The following is a 16,663-nucleotide window of genomic DNA, read 5'->3' on the forward strand; positions in this document are numbered from 1 at the left end:
TGGATTTTATTAAATCAGCTTTTAGCAAGTATTTTGTGATTTACACTGAAATCTGAACTGTTCTGCTTTTCACAACTTCAGAGCAAACTGAAATATAAACTACAAACCAACCCACAGCATTATGTCCATAAATTAATATTTTGGAATGTGAGACCACTAGTAGATGATATTGGCATAACAACAATACTTGATCAGTTTGTCACTGCTATTTAATTGGAATAATGAGCACTTTAAGTATATTCAGTGGTGTGTATTCTTCCAGGTCTTTTTAAAGACTGTCGTAAACATCTGAATTAACGGAATCTTCTTCTACTGAAAAATTTAGTACTTAATTTACACAGATATCCCGAACCAAAGATATGATCGTTTTTGGTTGCTGTAACATCTTATAAAAAAAAATTAAAAAAATTCCTAGTTTCATTTGATCACTTTGTCTTGCCCCATCTTTCAAAAAACTTCAAGTGTTTTAAATTTCCTCTATTTCATCTTTCTGCAGACTATGCTAACTGCAATTTCAATGAGTGCGATAGCAACAAATGGCGTAGTTCCAGGTAATGAGGAGTTTTATCTTAAATGGTGAATGGTCAAATGATGGAAGTTTAAAGCTGGGATAAGAAATTACTGTAGTCTGAGATATCGGAAGTAATGCTTTTGTGTCAAGTGCGTATTTTCTTCTAACTGATTCATAAATGACTTTTTAAGGTGAGATGCAATCTTTTACCTGGACCTTCTGGGAATTATGAACTGTAGCATGTTTTTGTCATTGATCATTTGATTCTGTTTGAATGAAAGATAAGATGTTATAATTTGAACTAATGGAGACTTATCTTCATGCAAAGCAGACTTTTTTTTTTTACAAATTTACAAATCAGGCTGCTTTTTTTTCCTGAATTTGCCTAGTCTCCATTTCTAAACACTGGAGCAAGTTATGTTGTTTTCTGCAAGAATAACAGCCAGTCTGCTGGCAGAAATCTTTTTCTTTATAAGCACTCTAGGTTATGCTCATCTCCTTCAATTTTCAGGATGAATAGATGAATTTGTTCCTTTTCTGTTACGAAGCCAACCTTTTTTAGATGCAAAATCAGTTAGCCTTTGAAGCTTTTATCCTTTTCAGATTCTCAACACATTAATTGATAATACCAGTGTTCAGACATTGTTATGAACTCTGAACAATTTGCCTAATGAAGTTAAAATCATTCCTCACTTGCAGAGCTTCTCCAGCTTAGTAAGGGTTCTGGAACTGATGCATAAGTTTTTGGGCAAAAGTAAATGCTACAACTTGTGCAGGGTGTGGAATAACTGCCTTTCATGGATACAGTACTGTATATGAAATATAAATACAATAGAAAATTTTGTTTCAAATAATTATATTTTAAAATGAAGTAGTTATTCTAATCAGTGTCTAGATAACTAAAATGTTCTGCCTTTTTCTCCCTCATATTTTTAAAGTTCATTGTAAAAGTTTTGCTTAACATCTGAGTGTCACAGAAATCTTTGAAGTTGGCGGTTCTTACACTAAACAGGTCTTTGTTTTCACTTTTTTTGTTTTTGCCAGTTTCTTAGAGAAATGCTACTTCTGTTGGAATATATTGAGGAGGCAGAAAGCACAGATAGGAAACCTAGGATTGAAAGAGACCTGAGCAGCAGGATCTTGTCTCCTGCTGTTACATGCAGTAGCATTATATTTAGTAAAAGGGTTGGTGATGCATCGTAATTTTTTTTAGTTTCTCATTTTTTCATCTTGAAAAGCAGTTTCAGAATCTGCCCTTTGATTAGAAGTGTATTTCTTATTTGCAGACTAATTTTATACAAGGCTGGTGTATGTTTATTTAAAATAAAGCACTTCCTTTCTCTGTCTCCTCTTAGTTCCTCAGTTGTCATGAGTGGGACAAACATCAGGAATTCAAGAGAAGATGGAGAGGGAACCAGAGAGGGGCATGCCTTGAGGGGATTGGGGGAAAGTCGAGATAAAGAGCTTGAAACTTAGAGTCTTATTGAAAGGCAAATGGTACAGTGGAAATTAAGGAATTAAGCTTATGACTTAAAGAAAGATGATGTGTGTATATGGGAAATATGAGTGAGAAGAATTGAAAAATTCAGGGACAAAGTGAATAGTGTATTAGTCGACAAGTAAAAGCAATTCCTACCTAACACTTTTTAAATGGTGTTGAAAAAAAAATGCCTGTAGTGAAAGTGGTAATGGCTTCATATACAGAAAAGAAAAAGAATGCATATTAGTGAGACAATTTCTATTTTGTCCCTATGTCATAGAGAAATTATTCTGGAAGTTTATTGTTTGATTGTGAACAGCTTGAGGTTAGAAACTAAAGATTGATTCACATCTATTTATACCTGTATATCCTTTTCTTAATTTACTTTTAGATTGTTTAGCTTGTGGATTTTTTTTCCTCTTTCTCCTTGGTGTTTATTTTCTCTTCCCCAGAAAATACACATGGGGATATTCACTTTGAAATGTACATTCTAACTGCCCAGTTGGTATAGACATTGAATACAGTATCGGTATGAACATTTCAATGGAGACGCATGCAGTAGTTATCTTGATTATGTTGATGGAACGATTCAAATTTTTGTTCTCTACTGATGTCCTCGATCTGAAGGGCTGGAGTCTTTTTTTTCTTTTGGTTAAATTCACAGCTGGAGGCTCTTACTACATGATTTCAAGATCTTTAGGGCCAGAGTTCGGTGGAGCAGTAGGACTTTGTTTCTACTTGGGTACAACCTTTGCAGGAGCAATGTACATTCTTGGTACCATTGAAATTTTATTGGTAAGTACTACTTTCTCTTAAGATTAAATGTATTTGGGCTGTTTTGGGAGATTGCTGAGAAATGCGCTTGGCCTAAAATGCATTCTAGTTTGGTGATTTTTTTTTTAATGTTTTGATACTGTATTTCCAGTATTTCAATATTTATTCATACTTGTGATGATTTGAAAAAGTTCAAAAATTTCTGATCAACAATAGAAAAATAAATGAAAGGCTGTTTGATGTAAGTTTGTTCTACTTAAAGTAGGAACTCAAACAGAATTCAGTAACTGACATCTACTAATTTTTACCAGATGTAATATATCTGTTGTCACCTTTTCATAACTTTCGGAATACCGTATGTCCCATAAATTATGCCTGTGCTACTGTACACCTATAGAGTTGCAAGGAAAGCTATATTAGTTTTAGTAAGACATACCTAAAATTCCAAAACTAAAGGTACAGAACCAACCTGGAGATATAAACCGGAAATTAAAAATAAATAGGAAATATTTAAACTGGAGATAAAAAATAAATAGGAAATATTTCAGTAGATTTTGCAGAAAAGAACATCAGATCAGCAGGTAGACTTTGGAGACGTGTTAAGATTTAATTCAGTGATTTTTTTGTACCGACTTAAAATTGCAACTTTTGTATCACAAATGACAAAAAATGCCACAAGAAACAGTGCAGTCCTTAGTGAAATGTCTTATTAGATTGCAGGTTAAATCATAGTCGACAATGCCTATTTTCAGGGCCTCTGAAATGTCATTTAGATTCAGTGGTGCTAAGTCAGTTATTTTAACTTAAAAAAATAGTTTATTTACAAAAGTGTTAAGGAATCAATTTCTTCTTTAAATGGTTGCCTGCATGTGTTCATGGTGCACCACAGCAAACTTACAGAAAGTTTGATCCATGTGTTATGCTGCTTTTGTGTTGTATGTCCTCCTCTCCTTTTTCCAAACAGAAATGCGCATATGCACATAGCACTTAATTTAGGTCACTTAGACTTGGAATTGAAAAGCTAAAGATTCCATTTTGAGACTTAGTTTATCTTTTTTGCTTTGGAGTCTCCCTTTTCTTCAACTCTGAATGAAGTCTTACTCATTATTTTTTTTTCTTTCATCTAACACAAGAAGGTTTTGGTTCCTTTCCTTGTGAATCTCCCACCTTTTAAAAAGGATGTGGATTTCGTGGTATTACCCATCCTTTGTCTTTTCAACATCTTTTTTTTGTTGTCTTGCTGTAACTTCTCAGTATATTATCAATATATTGTTTCATTTTTCCCAGGCTATATGCCTTTGAGCCCTGAATCCTTCAGTGAGCTCTTCAGGGGAGCTTCCACTTACTTTGTATCTGCTGGAATTAATTTTCCATTTTACTGTTCTGGTTTTGAGATCATGACTATAAGATTTTAAATCTGGCAGCTACTTTATAGTAAGCAGTCAACACACCTAGGTGGCTCTGCATTTCTGTTGGAAGAGCCGCTTACTCTAGGTAAGTCCTTTTAAGCCATGTTTTCTTAAGGTCTGGGAGGACTCCTCTCCTTCTTCCAAATGATAGTCTGTGGGCTTGGCATCAGACAAGGATAACTCACAGAAACTTTTCCGCTTCTACAGTGCTTGGCACTGCCGTGTGCACTGGGGAAAGGTGCTGACCAGTGAAAGGTTGTGGAGAACATGAAGGGCATATCTCCTACGAGGCAGGAATTAAGAATCTATCCCGCTTCCTCCTTTTCAGACTACTGGCTTTGAAATTTCATATTCCTGTAAAGATGCTGTGGAAGGCTGTCTGTATGGCAATGGCCCAGCTACTGTGGCTTTGCCTCATCCAGGAGAGGCCAGGCAGTTATTGGTCGTCATATCAGAGACTGTACAGATACGCACAGGAGGTACTTCAGAATTCCTCCTTCATGTTACTTACTACGACCCATGTCATAAATTCAAAAAAGCCTGGATTTGAAATGAGAGAGTGTCCTCGCTCACTACTGCTAGCTTGTGAGATCTGATGTATATTAGCAACACTAGCACCATGTCTCATTGTGGATTGGATTTGATGCACTGTTCTCTCTACTTAAGAGTTGTGCTGGTTTTATGTATTGCTAATAAACATGTATGGGGTTCAGCTATGGAATTAAAAATAAAAAGCCTCCCCGGATGTCATATCTGGCTGAAGACCTCGGAGCAGACCCCTGTCAGAGCCACAGGGCACAAGTACTGAATTTTTCTTTCCTCCACTGTGACATGGTTTATTTGGAGGGGCAGGAATCGGTCGTTCGCCTGTGGCTTTCCCAAGCAAAGGCTGTGAACAGCAGGGCTACAAAGCGCCCAAGAAAACCTTCTGGTGTACCTCCATACAGAGCCTGATACTTCTGCAACATTACAGTATAGGCTTTTCTGATAATAATATATAAATAATCTATCTGTAATCAGTTTTTTGTTTTGCTTTTTTGTTTTTTTATGACAATTTTAATCTCTTCTAGCATTCTAGTAAAAATTTACTAGATTTAAATTTAATTTAAAATTAATTTAGATTTATGAAATTTAAAGAAAATTCTAGTAAAGAATTGCCTATGGCTATTTTTGGATTTTGGTTCGGAACACATCAGGATATCCTCCCGTTCAAAATTTTTTCCTGCCTTTAGAAGTTAGATTGTTTAAGGATAGTCAGTTTAGCAGTTGTTTTGAAGGAGTGGACTTGCCTCAAGCCCCAGTACTCCCCTAATAGCTGAGCAGAGATTTTTTTTTTCGTAAAGGTGTTAAAAGAAGGAATAAAGGTATCTTTATTGTGTAGTGTAGTACACAAATGTCTCAGAACTATAGGTCAGAGTTTGTCTTTTCTTTGCATTTGTCAATGTAAGTCTATAAGCTGTGCTTCCAACTTTTCAGGTAGAACCCAGAACAAAATTAAATGAAATTGAGATCTGTAAGAGAATCCTGTTCGAAATTACAGTAGTTTAAATTGTCTGTTTTAGCACAGGACTAAGTTTTGTCACACTAATCTTAAATTGTGCTGTTGCAACTTCAGATTAAAAATTAAGGTAAACTCACCATAAAACATTTTTCAAGGTACGATGTTTCAGGTAGCTTTGTTTGAATTTTATGAAATATAATGCAGGGACTATAGTACTGAAAACACTTTTAGTTTTTTATTATGCTTTTGTTTGATTCTGCATTGATTGAAACAAAATATGGAATTATTAATCAGCAAACGCTTCAAATGAATCTAAGGATATATCTGATTTGAGATAGTGTTTTGGTTTTGTGGGTTTTTTTTCTTTTAATTTTTGTCAGTAGGCCCCTCTACCCCACCCCAGGTCCTTAGTGGTTTTTCCTGTCTGGCAGAGATATGAATTTGGGGAGTGGAAACTCTTAAAGGGGAGAGAAGAAGCTGGATCAAAAGCTGTACCTCATTCTCAAAACTCATTTTTCATCCCCACCTCCCCCTTCCTTTTACCTCTACGCTTTCTAAATGCCCGTGTCATCTGGTTGAACTGGTTTGTGAAAGAATAAAAATGATACTGTAATAGAAGTTTAGATTTGGAAGTTCAAGTAAACAATTTCTTAATGTTTGTTATTACACGTATGATAGTTCGCCGTATCTCTTGCAGACCTATATTTCTCCAAGTGCTGCAATATTTAAAGCAGAAGAGGTTGGTGAAGAAACAGAGGCTATGCTGAACAACATGAGAGTTTATGGAACATGTATTATCATTCTGATGGCCATAGTAGTTTTTGTGGGAGTAAAGTATGTTAACAAACTTGCACTGGTCTTCCTTGCCTGTGTGATTCTTTCCATCATTGCCATATATGCTGGAGTTATTAAGACTGCTTTTGACCCACCTGACTTTCCGTAAGTGCAATATCTTTAAGTAGTGTGGGTTATCAAAAAAAAAAAGTGGGGGGAGAGAATAGCTACTGTAACCATTTCATGTTAAGCTAAACTTCAAAATACAAGCAGATTGGCTTCAATGGTAGGTTTTATGTGTTTTAGGCAATTATGTGCTCATTTGTTATTCTGAGTTACCTATCTGAACCTTTCTCTCGTTGTTTATAAGGCATGATACTCTGGAAAATGTTCTTTGGTACTTAAAGTTACTGTCTGTTATTCCATCCACACCTAAAGAACAGGAAGGTGGTTTTAGCTGACAGTAAATATAGCTGCTTTATCTAAAGAATTAAACTAAAAACCTATAGAATAGAGTAAAAACTTAAAGAAAACGTTGTAGCTATAAACCATAGTTATGAAAGAAACATACTTTCAAACTTTCTTTGTCATGAGGAAACTTTTGAAACTTCTATTTCTCCCTGTTTAAAATGGAAACATTGCAGTGTTAAATTCACTTGTGTTTGGTTTTCTACCTTCTTGTTAATAAAATCAAATTTTGTTCTTGTCGCACATGGCATATTGCTTCTCAACACCTTTAGCTTGTACCTCTCTTAGCTCACTAAGAATTATTTCTTTTCTCCAGTTATCAGTATGTGAGTTGCATTTTTGTGCATCTTTCTCTGTTTGGAGAGAAAACAAAATCATACTGGTTAACACGTTAGCAGAATGGCCTGGTAACTTTTGTTACGAAGTGCCATCTGTTATGCAGGGCTGAAGTTATCCTTTGCTGTATGATTGTTACAGATTCTGTAGGACTTTGAAGTGTTGAGGGTTGCATTACAAATTGAGCATTAAAGCAGTATTTGTGGAGTGTACTGTAAAATGATAGCAAGTCTTCTATTGAAAAAAATTAAAGTGTGTTCAAAATTGACCTTTTTCTGAAGAAAACTTGAATTTCTAAGAAACTGTAACTTCCAGTAAGAAAATACTTAAAATCTTTGTCAGCTATATAGGTAAAAGAGGGTTTATCTGGATATGTAGCATAGGTAAGACTTATTACCAAGTTCCTGGAAACCTTATCTGTGGCTGCTACTTTGATATATTATTGTTTTGGGGGAAAAATAATGAAGGTTATCTTCCAATAAATATAATTGTTTGCATTTTGGCCAGTCTACCTCGAAATGAGAAACTCAAGTGTGGTTTTATATTATGATACAGCTGACCTGGTGTTGAGCTGGTCACCAAAAGGACCAACTTCCACTTAGCTGGTTAGTTGGGTTGGCATCATTAACCTCCGTTAGGTTTGGCCATTGTATAGATAGTAAAATAGTTTACCTTATGATCTCCCAGTTGAATCAAACTGGAAGACGTATCCATGGGTTGAATCAGCTCACCCTGCTGCTATAGGGTCACCAAATCAATAGCAATTGCAAAGAAAAATGAGCAAGGCAAGTGGCAAGATGGTCTTTTTAGCAGCAGCTTTCTGTTAGATCTGCTCAACTTCCATGTGATGCCATACCCTGAAGCTGTTCTGGTGTCCTGTCTCTTCTCGAGGCATCTGCTCTTAATTGCTATCAGAAACAGGTTTTTGCACTAGGTCAATATTCTGCTTGGTTTAGTAGACCTGTTCTAATGCCAAGTGGTATGTTTTTACTGTTTGTTATCAGCTTCTTAACTGAGCTGCTTCTGAAGTGTTCAGTGTGTACTATGTGTTCTTTGACTTATCTGCCTAACACGAATGTTTTGTTTGATGTTCCTTCTTCCATCTTCATAGATACTATATATCATTTCATTATTCACCAAGCCTGGAATAGACATCTCCTAAACATCTTTTGTGTAGCTTAGCAAAGAAATGTTCCTAGAGCCTTAATATTTGCTGTTAGGAATTTGCTTTTTTCAAACTGTTCTGAGTTTTCTAATTTTTCTTTCATTTCTGAGTGTTTTAATTGCTTCCTGCTACATGATTCTTTAATTTGTACTCCCATCAATGTTTTCAAATTTTGCTGTTTAACCCTCCTGGCTTATTTCCTACCTTTCGGATTTTAATATTTTTTGAGGGCCATCTAAAATATTTATTTGCTAGAAAAGGTCATGACATACTTGCTTAATCTTACTTTTGTATATTCTTGGTCAAGCTTATTGTTATATTAAGTATTACTTAATTTCACTTCTTTCTTGTAGGACTGAATGAATCATGATCTCTGTTATTTAGTGGCCAAGCTGCTTGAGGTTTTTATTCCAAAGAATAAATCAGAAGGCAAAATAGCTATTAATACCTTAAAGTAGAAATGTTTGATCGGTGTTTTAAAGATTATTGATAATAATTATGAAGAGACTATATACCGTTTTAGTAGATGTAGTATAGGCTATAAGATAGGTACTATAACTAACAGGTTTCTGAAGAAGTCTAATGGACAAAAAATGGTTTAATGAACAACAATATGTTGAAGGATCACTGGTTTTATTTTTTTGTTTATAGCATCTGTCTCCTTGGAAACCGTACACTGTCAAAACGCAGCTTTGATGTCTGTGCCAAATTTATTGAAAGCAATAATGAAACAAAGACTACAGCTTTGTGGAGCCTATTCTGTGATAGTTCTTTGCTTAATGCTACATGTGATGACTACTTTAGTCTCAATAATGTAACAGAAATTCAAGGGATTCCAGGAATAATGAGTGGAGTTCTAACTGGTAAGTTGGAAAGCGCAGTGATTTAAAAATTTTGGACACCATTACTGAACAGCTGCAGGCCAAATTAATATAGTGGTCTGGCCTGTCACTACTTCTTTACCGCTAATCTGTTTGTGTGAAAGATTGCTACCTGGAGCATGCTTCCTCCTATAAAGTTTCCATCTGTTTTTAGAAGCTTAGTATCAAATGCTTTAATTTGGGGGGTCACTGGAGTTTTATAGGTACTCTTTCAAAAGCCATTGTTCTGTTAAAAAAAAAAAAAAGTGTTTATCACAGCTAATTTTTTTAAGTGTTTAGCTCTTTTGTATGCCAGATACACTTAATGTATATCCAATGTATATTGAAGTAATACATTCTCAAACTCTCCTGAGGGAGAACTTGTTTCCAATTTACAGGTGGTGCACTGAAGAATGAAGTCCTGTGGCTTGTCCAGTGTGATACAGCACGTTAGTGATGGGTTTGGAGAAAAGCAGTCTTTCTAGCTTCCAGTCTTAACACTTGGACAGGAGCTGTTCTACAAAGTGTATAGATTTTCTTCTGTTTGCATTCCTGTACAGTTGTGGCAGCTTGGGATTCCAATTGCGCTGCGTCATGAGATTAGTTTTGAACGTGTAGTGGATTGTATTGCATACAAACAAAGAATGTTTCTGGGGATGAAATGGATGTTCTGACACCTCTCCCCTGCTTCCCCTTAAAATAAGGTTTGATTTATATAAATATACAACTCTACATTGGGACACTAGGCAATCACTACTGCCATAGTAATTCAGTTTAAAAATATCAAATATAAAGTGTACAAATATATAAAAAGATACTAAATTAAGCATAGGCTTCTCTGAATCTAAACTTGTATTTTTTTTAAAAAACATTCAGTTTCCTCAATGAAAAATGAAATTATTTTCGATTGAAATGTTTGTTACAGGAAATATGACTTAGGGTTTATTCTGTGCATTTTATAATTTACCACATGCATATCTACAATTTTTCCTGAATATTTTTACATTTCCTGCCCCAGCTCAGAAGACAGCTGCGTGTTCTCATTTTTTTGCTACAGTGTAAGCTTTAAACTGCTGTTTTGTTTTTGGAGTTTTCAGGCTGAGTACTAATTTTTCTTCTTTTGGAAAAACATGCTTTGGTTCTGTTCACCAATTAACATTTCATTGAACTAGCACTACTGTATAAAAGTGCATTTCACTATCCTACTGTCACATAATGCTAAGGTATCTAACGACCACTGAGAATCTGCCGAAAGCTCAGTGTGAGGGATTCACCTTCCAGTGTTCATTGCTTGATGATTACCTATGGTGAATGTCATCAGTTGCATTCTGTTCAATCACTGAGTCTGATATGGTTTTTCTGTAGTTCTTTGCAGTTGGTTTTGCTTCTGCAATTTTCAATAACTGAGTATTACCTGTAAGCTTTCTCAAATTGCTACTAGCTCCTTTTTCCGGGCTGTTTGAGTGTACTGGAAAGCACTGGTTACATCCTGCTACTGATCCTTGTAGAAGCTTACTGGTGGCTTTCCTGCATTTTAAAACTGTATTTATATTTACTCTTACCTGTTGTTTTCTATCTTGGAACCATTTTTTATCCATGTGAGGAGTTTTCCTCTTATCCCATGGTTATTGTAGATCCCTTGGGTGAGGAATCTTTCAAAAATGTGGGAAATCCAGGTGGACTGAATTAAATGGATTGACTTCATTTATGTTTCCCTCAAGGAACTTGAATACTTCTGACAACTTTCTTTTACAAAAGCTATGCTGAGACTTCCCCAGTTCCTCAAAACTCAAGAAAAACCTGTGAATAAATGCTGGTTTTATCAGAACTCAAAGATAACACCCATGTGTTTACTGCTTCTATCCATTGCTATTGTTGCTATCAACTGTATTCCTATGCAGATGCTACTTGTGAGCCTTTTAGTTTCCCCGTCTCTCTGAAACTCTCTTAAAAAGTTGGCCTTATGTTTGTCGTGTTTCAGTCCTCGGGTAGCAATATGATTTTGGGTAAACTCATAGCACCTCAGGTCTTCCAGTATTCTTGGAGGTTTCAGGCTGAGTACCAGTTTTTCTGCTTTTGGAAAAAAAGCGCTCTGGTTCTGTTCACCGATTAACATTTCATTGAACTAGCGCTACTGTATAAAAGTGGATTTCAGTATCCTAGTGTCACTTAATGCTGCCTAAATTAAGTGGATCGCTTGTCCTGCTTGCTGAGTGTGAGCACACGTTCCGATACCTAATGTGAGCTTGACCTTGAGTGGCAAAGATTTCTCAAGGAGGATCTTCCTCCACTGATGGCGTATGTTCTGCTTTGTGTGAAGACTTTGCAGCTGCAGACTCTGCATATTTAAGTTTCTTGAGCTGTGGCCGGGAATACTCAGATATCATGCCTGGGTGTTTCAGGAAGCATGTGCAAAGTCCTCACATCATTTACTGGGCACTCTTATACGCCTTACATGAATGTTGTCCGCACAATAATAAATCATTCTACAAATAGCTGACCAAACATGCCCATGAATGTGGCACTAACAATAACAAAATAATTCTGGAAATAGCTTTCCTTCTGCTGCATGGTAGCATTTTTTTAGGTTAGATATATCATACCAGATCTTGTTTATGCATCCCTAAATGTTGGTAGAGGAGCCTCAGCAACCCATGAATGGTCCTGGAAGGGAAACCTACGTCCCACAAATGTCTGAACTCTTCTGAAAAGTGACTCTTTTTCCTCACCCTAACTTTCAAGACCACTTGGATTATCACTTTTGGGAAAATGAGCATAGAAAATCAGTGTAACAAAGCTCTGTGTGACATCTTATGAAAGGGGAAAGTGATTTCTATTTTACAGAATCTCTAAGCTGACTTTACCCGCTCATGCTGGCATGCACACTTCCACAATTAGAGTTGTATCCATTGGAGTGCTCAGGCCGTTGTCACTTCTGTATCATACTGAATAAAGAACACAGGCTGTTGAGTCCTCATTAAGTATTTAGTGCTTTTGATTGGCCACAACAAACTGATTTTTGGCTTTCCTTTTATGCTCCATAGGGAGTGGATGCTAATTTGGAGATTTTTGTCTTGTTTTATGTCACTCCTCAAATCTCTGCTAAAAATCCTGGAATTTACAATTCTCTTGTTTCCTTAACTACTCTTATGGCTTTGGTCTTATCTCTAGATCAGTTTTGTTATTCCTCTTCATTTGAATGAACTAACAGACATAGCATTCTGTAGCAATTAATACTTGCTTTCCTTTTCATCTTTGTTCTGCTTGTTTCTCATGCATGCTTCCATATATGCTTACCAATTGTCAGATTTCTGGTACAAATCTGGATATGAGTACCCTATTTTTGGCTGCTTATGGAGAATCAGTCGATCTCCTATTGTGCTCAAGGTCACCTTTTGCTATTGTGAAGGCTTAGAATACTGTACTTAATTCCCTTAAGTTGTACTGGATGGCTGAAAATTGGCTATCGGATCCATCGTCCTGGCAGTCCATGGGACTTGTTTATTTCTGTGATGTAAAATACCTTGCCTCTTCGACAGGGAGGGATAGTATCCGCTTTGTTTCCTCACGCGTGATAGAACAACTTGTCTCATTTTAAAATAAGAACCACCGCTGGACTTTCTCACCATCTTGTCAAGGGGCACAACCAGTGTTTCCACAAGCGTAAGCTCTTGAAAGCTCCTGGTTCTTTGAACTGTCAGTCATCATCAAACAAGCATCCTTAGTTTGTTGGGGAATTTGAGCCACGTTCTGCTGGTTTTTTGCTTGCTTTGGGTTTTTTGCTTATCAGTGCTCTTCTGGAGTCTGGTTACTCTGCTTTTGTCACCATGTGGAACACCTTCAGCATGAACAGTTGAGTCCTGAACTGTTGTCCACGGTTATTCTGTACAGCAGGTCTCAAAGAACTCAAGTTACTGCTAAGTAGCATTTCTTTTTTGACCTGCTCCTCAAAATATAAGAACAAGAAATACGAATGTATGCTAAGCTTGCCTGAACCTGGAGATGATAGTCTCCTTATTTTTTCACAGTACATCCTGATAATACATCCATATGTCTGTGCAATGTAAATGAACATACTACAAATATGTTAGAATTTAATTCTGTAACTAAATCTTTCTTTAATGGAAGAGAAAACCTTGTATGACACATCCCATACACTACTGCATTTCTACTGGCATACAGTGGGAATGTCCACCAGTTACAATTGGTATTGATCGTGTTGCTGCTGCATTCTTGGCTTTATAAGGAAATGTTGGGAAAAGTCATGATTTTTGTGCATGAAAAGCCATCTGATTCATAAGATTATTGCATTCTCACTACTTTATATCCTGAAACAGAGAGATGATACTGGCTTTCGGGTTTTTTTTCCTCTCTTGCAGATAATCTGTGGAGTACTTACTCAGATAAAGGCTCAATAGTTGAGAAAAAAGATCAGCCATCAGTTGCTGGATCAGAAGAGACAAAAATGGGTGGACTCCCTTATGTTTTTACAGACATCATGACCTACTTCACAATGCTGGTAGGGATTTATTTCCCATCTGTGACAGGTAGATACAACTATTTTTCTTGAGTGAGGTTGTGTACTTACAGCTGAAAAGAGATTATTCCTTTTGTGTGTGAACGTTTATTGATGACACGTGATATTGCTGCCTGTGTGTCCAAGTTTTTTACATACCTAAAACTTTCTGGTGCTAGAGAGATGTAGCTGGTGGGTGGTTATTTTAGGGAGTTATAGGACTTAAACAAGGAATCAGTTTGAGTGCTATTTTCTATGTCTGGAAAGAAGACAAAAGCTCCATGTGTTACTAAATGCTTATTCAAAATAAGATGCATACCTTTATAATATTTTACTACTCAACTGTTCTCTCAGGCATTTGAAGATTAAGATGATTGTTTCAGGTATTCAGACCGTCAGCTGCCTGTGATTTGTTTAAATGTCCAATAGTTACAGTTGCAAAAAAATAGTGGAGATATTTTTGTCAAGCTTAAAGGTTAGATTAGTTATATATAATTTTCCTCAGGTCACATTTGACTGAAATAACCAGAGACATTTTTCTTGAAAAGTCCCAGCTCAAGCAATTGTAAAGTCAAGTAACAAAACAACTCTGATGCGAACACTGCTACAACACCGTTAGTAGAATACCAGACGGAGGTGTCCCTTTGTATTCTTGTCCCCCACTATTCCCATTTCTCTACTTCGGGCTCTTCTGTCAACATCTCATCGTATCTGAGCCTGTGGTTAGGGTTTCATTGCATGGAGTTTGACAATGCTTTTACACTGGAATATCCTGTCATTAGCTTCCACATTTTTGCCTCTCAACAGTGGTCAGGGCAATTCTAGGAAAGATGGCAGAATTAGTCAGTGACTGTATGATTTCTTCCGTCCTGTCACAGTATGTGCTAGAAAATATTTTTCTTCTCTTGTTAAATTCAAACGTGGATGTGTAGATGTGATTTCCTAACCATTCTTCTTGTACTTCCTGCCTGCTCCTTTCTTTTTTGTTTCTGTATTTTTATTATTTAGTTTATTGCTTTGCTTGCATATCTTACTACGTATGGTCCATTTACTAAACAACTTAGTGCATTTGGTCACACTGGCTAAAATTGCTAAATCCCCATTAGTTTATAACATCCATCCCCAACATTTTGCTACTCTTGTATATTTCCCCATTTTAAAAATTATTCTGAAATTATATTTGAGAAACAATTTTTTTCACTTTTTTGATCTGTCTCTTTCCTTAGCTGTCATTGTTCAGTCAACAATGGGTGGTAACACAAATTTCTGAATAAAATTAAGCTGTATAAATTAAGGATTTGTGCAGGATTATAATACATTTCTCTAGCCTGCTCCACTGGTAATGATGTGTTAAATCAGGCTTAAAGTTGAATGTTCCTATTCTATTAGTTATTTACATGGAGTTAGTATTAATTGTTTTTATGACACATAAATTTGGTCTCTTTTTAAGGTATTATGGCAGGTTCAAACAGATCTGGAGATCTTAAGGATGCTCAGAAATCTATTCCTACTGGAACAATTTTGGCTATTTCAACTACATCTTTTATTTGTATCCTTTGTGCTGTGACTTTCTTTTCTAGTGCGCATTCTGTAGGTATAACAGTATAGTTTTTTTCATTGAAAAGTCATTAGAGTTGCCTGAGTATAAAATGAGTGAAACCTAAACTGAAAAGAAATATAAAATATTTGTCTAAAGTATAAATATTAAAATATCTCAATTTTGTTTGTATATATGAATATTATACTAGTGCTTCAAATTCCAAGATATAATTGATGTTTTTAGTTAAGGGATGTAGTAGAGGTTTTTAGCATCATGCTTCAGGTGGCAGATTGCTTTGTTGTTATACTCAGTATAATAAGTGAAAATTTTAAAGCAAACTACCAGCAATAGGAATTGTTAGTCCTTCAATACCTAGAAGACACAAACACTTACTTGTGTCAGAAAGTATCTGTTCTGTTGCATGATGTATGAACTGGCTACTTCCAATACTTCACAAATCAAATGTGCATAAAATGCAGTCATAGAGAACATAAACTAAAAAGTTGTAGCAGGGAAGAATTAAAAAAAAAAAAAAAAAACAAAACAAAAAAAACCCCCACAAACTACAAAAGAACCAGAACAAAAAAATCGACAAAACCAGAACAAAAAATCCCCCCCCTTCATTATCATGGACACTTTCATTTCATCCCTAGGTGAAAAATGGTGTGTTTTCTCTCTCTATGTATATCGTTATTTACAGTGTAATCTTCCTTCAGTCTCAGTAATAGATCTCTCCTGTATAGTGTTGTTTGGTGCCTGTATAGAAGGTGTGATATTAAGAGATAAGTAAGTCATATTCAACTTCTAATTTTACAGGGAGTATGTATGATCATGGGTTATGTTAATAGGACTTATTAATGGCTCTTCTGGGAAATAATCTATGTGATACATTTTTCTTTTGCTTAGGTTAAAACTGGAGGGAAAGTCTATCTGTTAAACTGAGATGGCTGCAAAAACTAGTCAGGTTATCAGGCTGTATCCCTTCAAGAAGTAGAAGCAGAATCGAAGATAGATGTCTGAAGTGGAACTGTCCCTAATAAAATGTTCTTGCAAAAGACAATCATAGTTAGTATTTGTGGAGCTGATGGCTGGGGGTAAGGGGAGCAGTAATACTTAGGGAGAAGTAATATGCTCCTGAGGAACACAGACAGAAAAAGATTTTTGACAGTTACATGACAAGGAGAGTTCATGAGAGAGATTGCAATGCACCATCAAGCCTATAACTTCCACTGGATGTATGACTATTTTTTTGTTTTTAAAATGTCAGTTGTAGATCAGGAGTCATGTCAGTTTTCACCCATGTAACTGCCTGAGGATATCTGAGGCACA

General features: G+C 36.0%; 1 protein-coding gene across 3 annotated transcripts in view; it reads left to right on the forward strand.

Annotated features, from left to right (window-relative positions):
- LOC104254536 (solute carrier family 12 member 7) overlaps window positions 1-16,663 on the forward strand; it is a 68,424-nt gene that overhangs the window by 21,497 nt on the left and 30,264 nt on the right. For all 3 annotated transcript variants that reach the window (XM_059818653.1, XM_059818654.1, XM_059818655.1), the window contains 7 exons: window positions 497-551; window positions 2,656-2,786; window positions 6,373-6,614; window positions 9,070-9,281; window positions 13,658-13,825; window positions 15,245-15,343; window positions 16,063-16,120. In XM_059818653.1, coding sequence (XP_059674636.1) covers window positions 497-551; window positions 2,656-2,786; window positions 6,373-6,614; window positions 9,070-9,281; window positions 13,658-13,825; window positions 15,245-15,343; window positions 16,063-16,120 — 965 coding nt within the window. The remainder of the gene's footprint in view (window positions 1-496; window positions 552-2,655; window positions 2,787-6,372; window positions 6,615-9,069; window positions 9,282-13,657; window positions 13,826-15,244; window positions 15,344-16,062; window positions 16,121-16,663) is intronic.

This window comes from Gavia stellata, chromosome 6 (genome assembly GCF_030936135.1).
Source record: "Gavia stellata isolate bGavSte3 chromosome 6, bGavSte3.hap2, whole genome shotgun sequence".
Taxonomy (NCBI): Eukaryota; Metazoa; Chordata; class Aves; order Gaviiformes; family Gaviidae; genus Gavia; species Gavia stellata.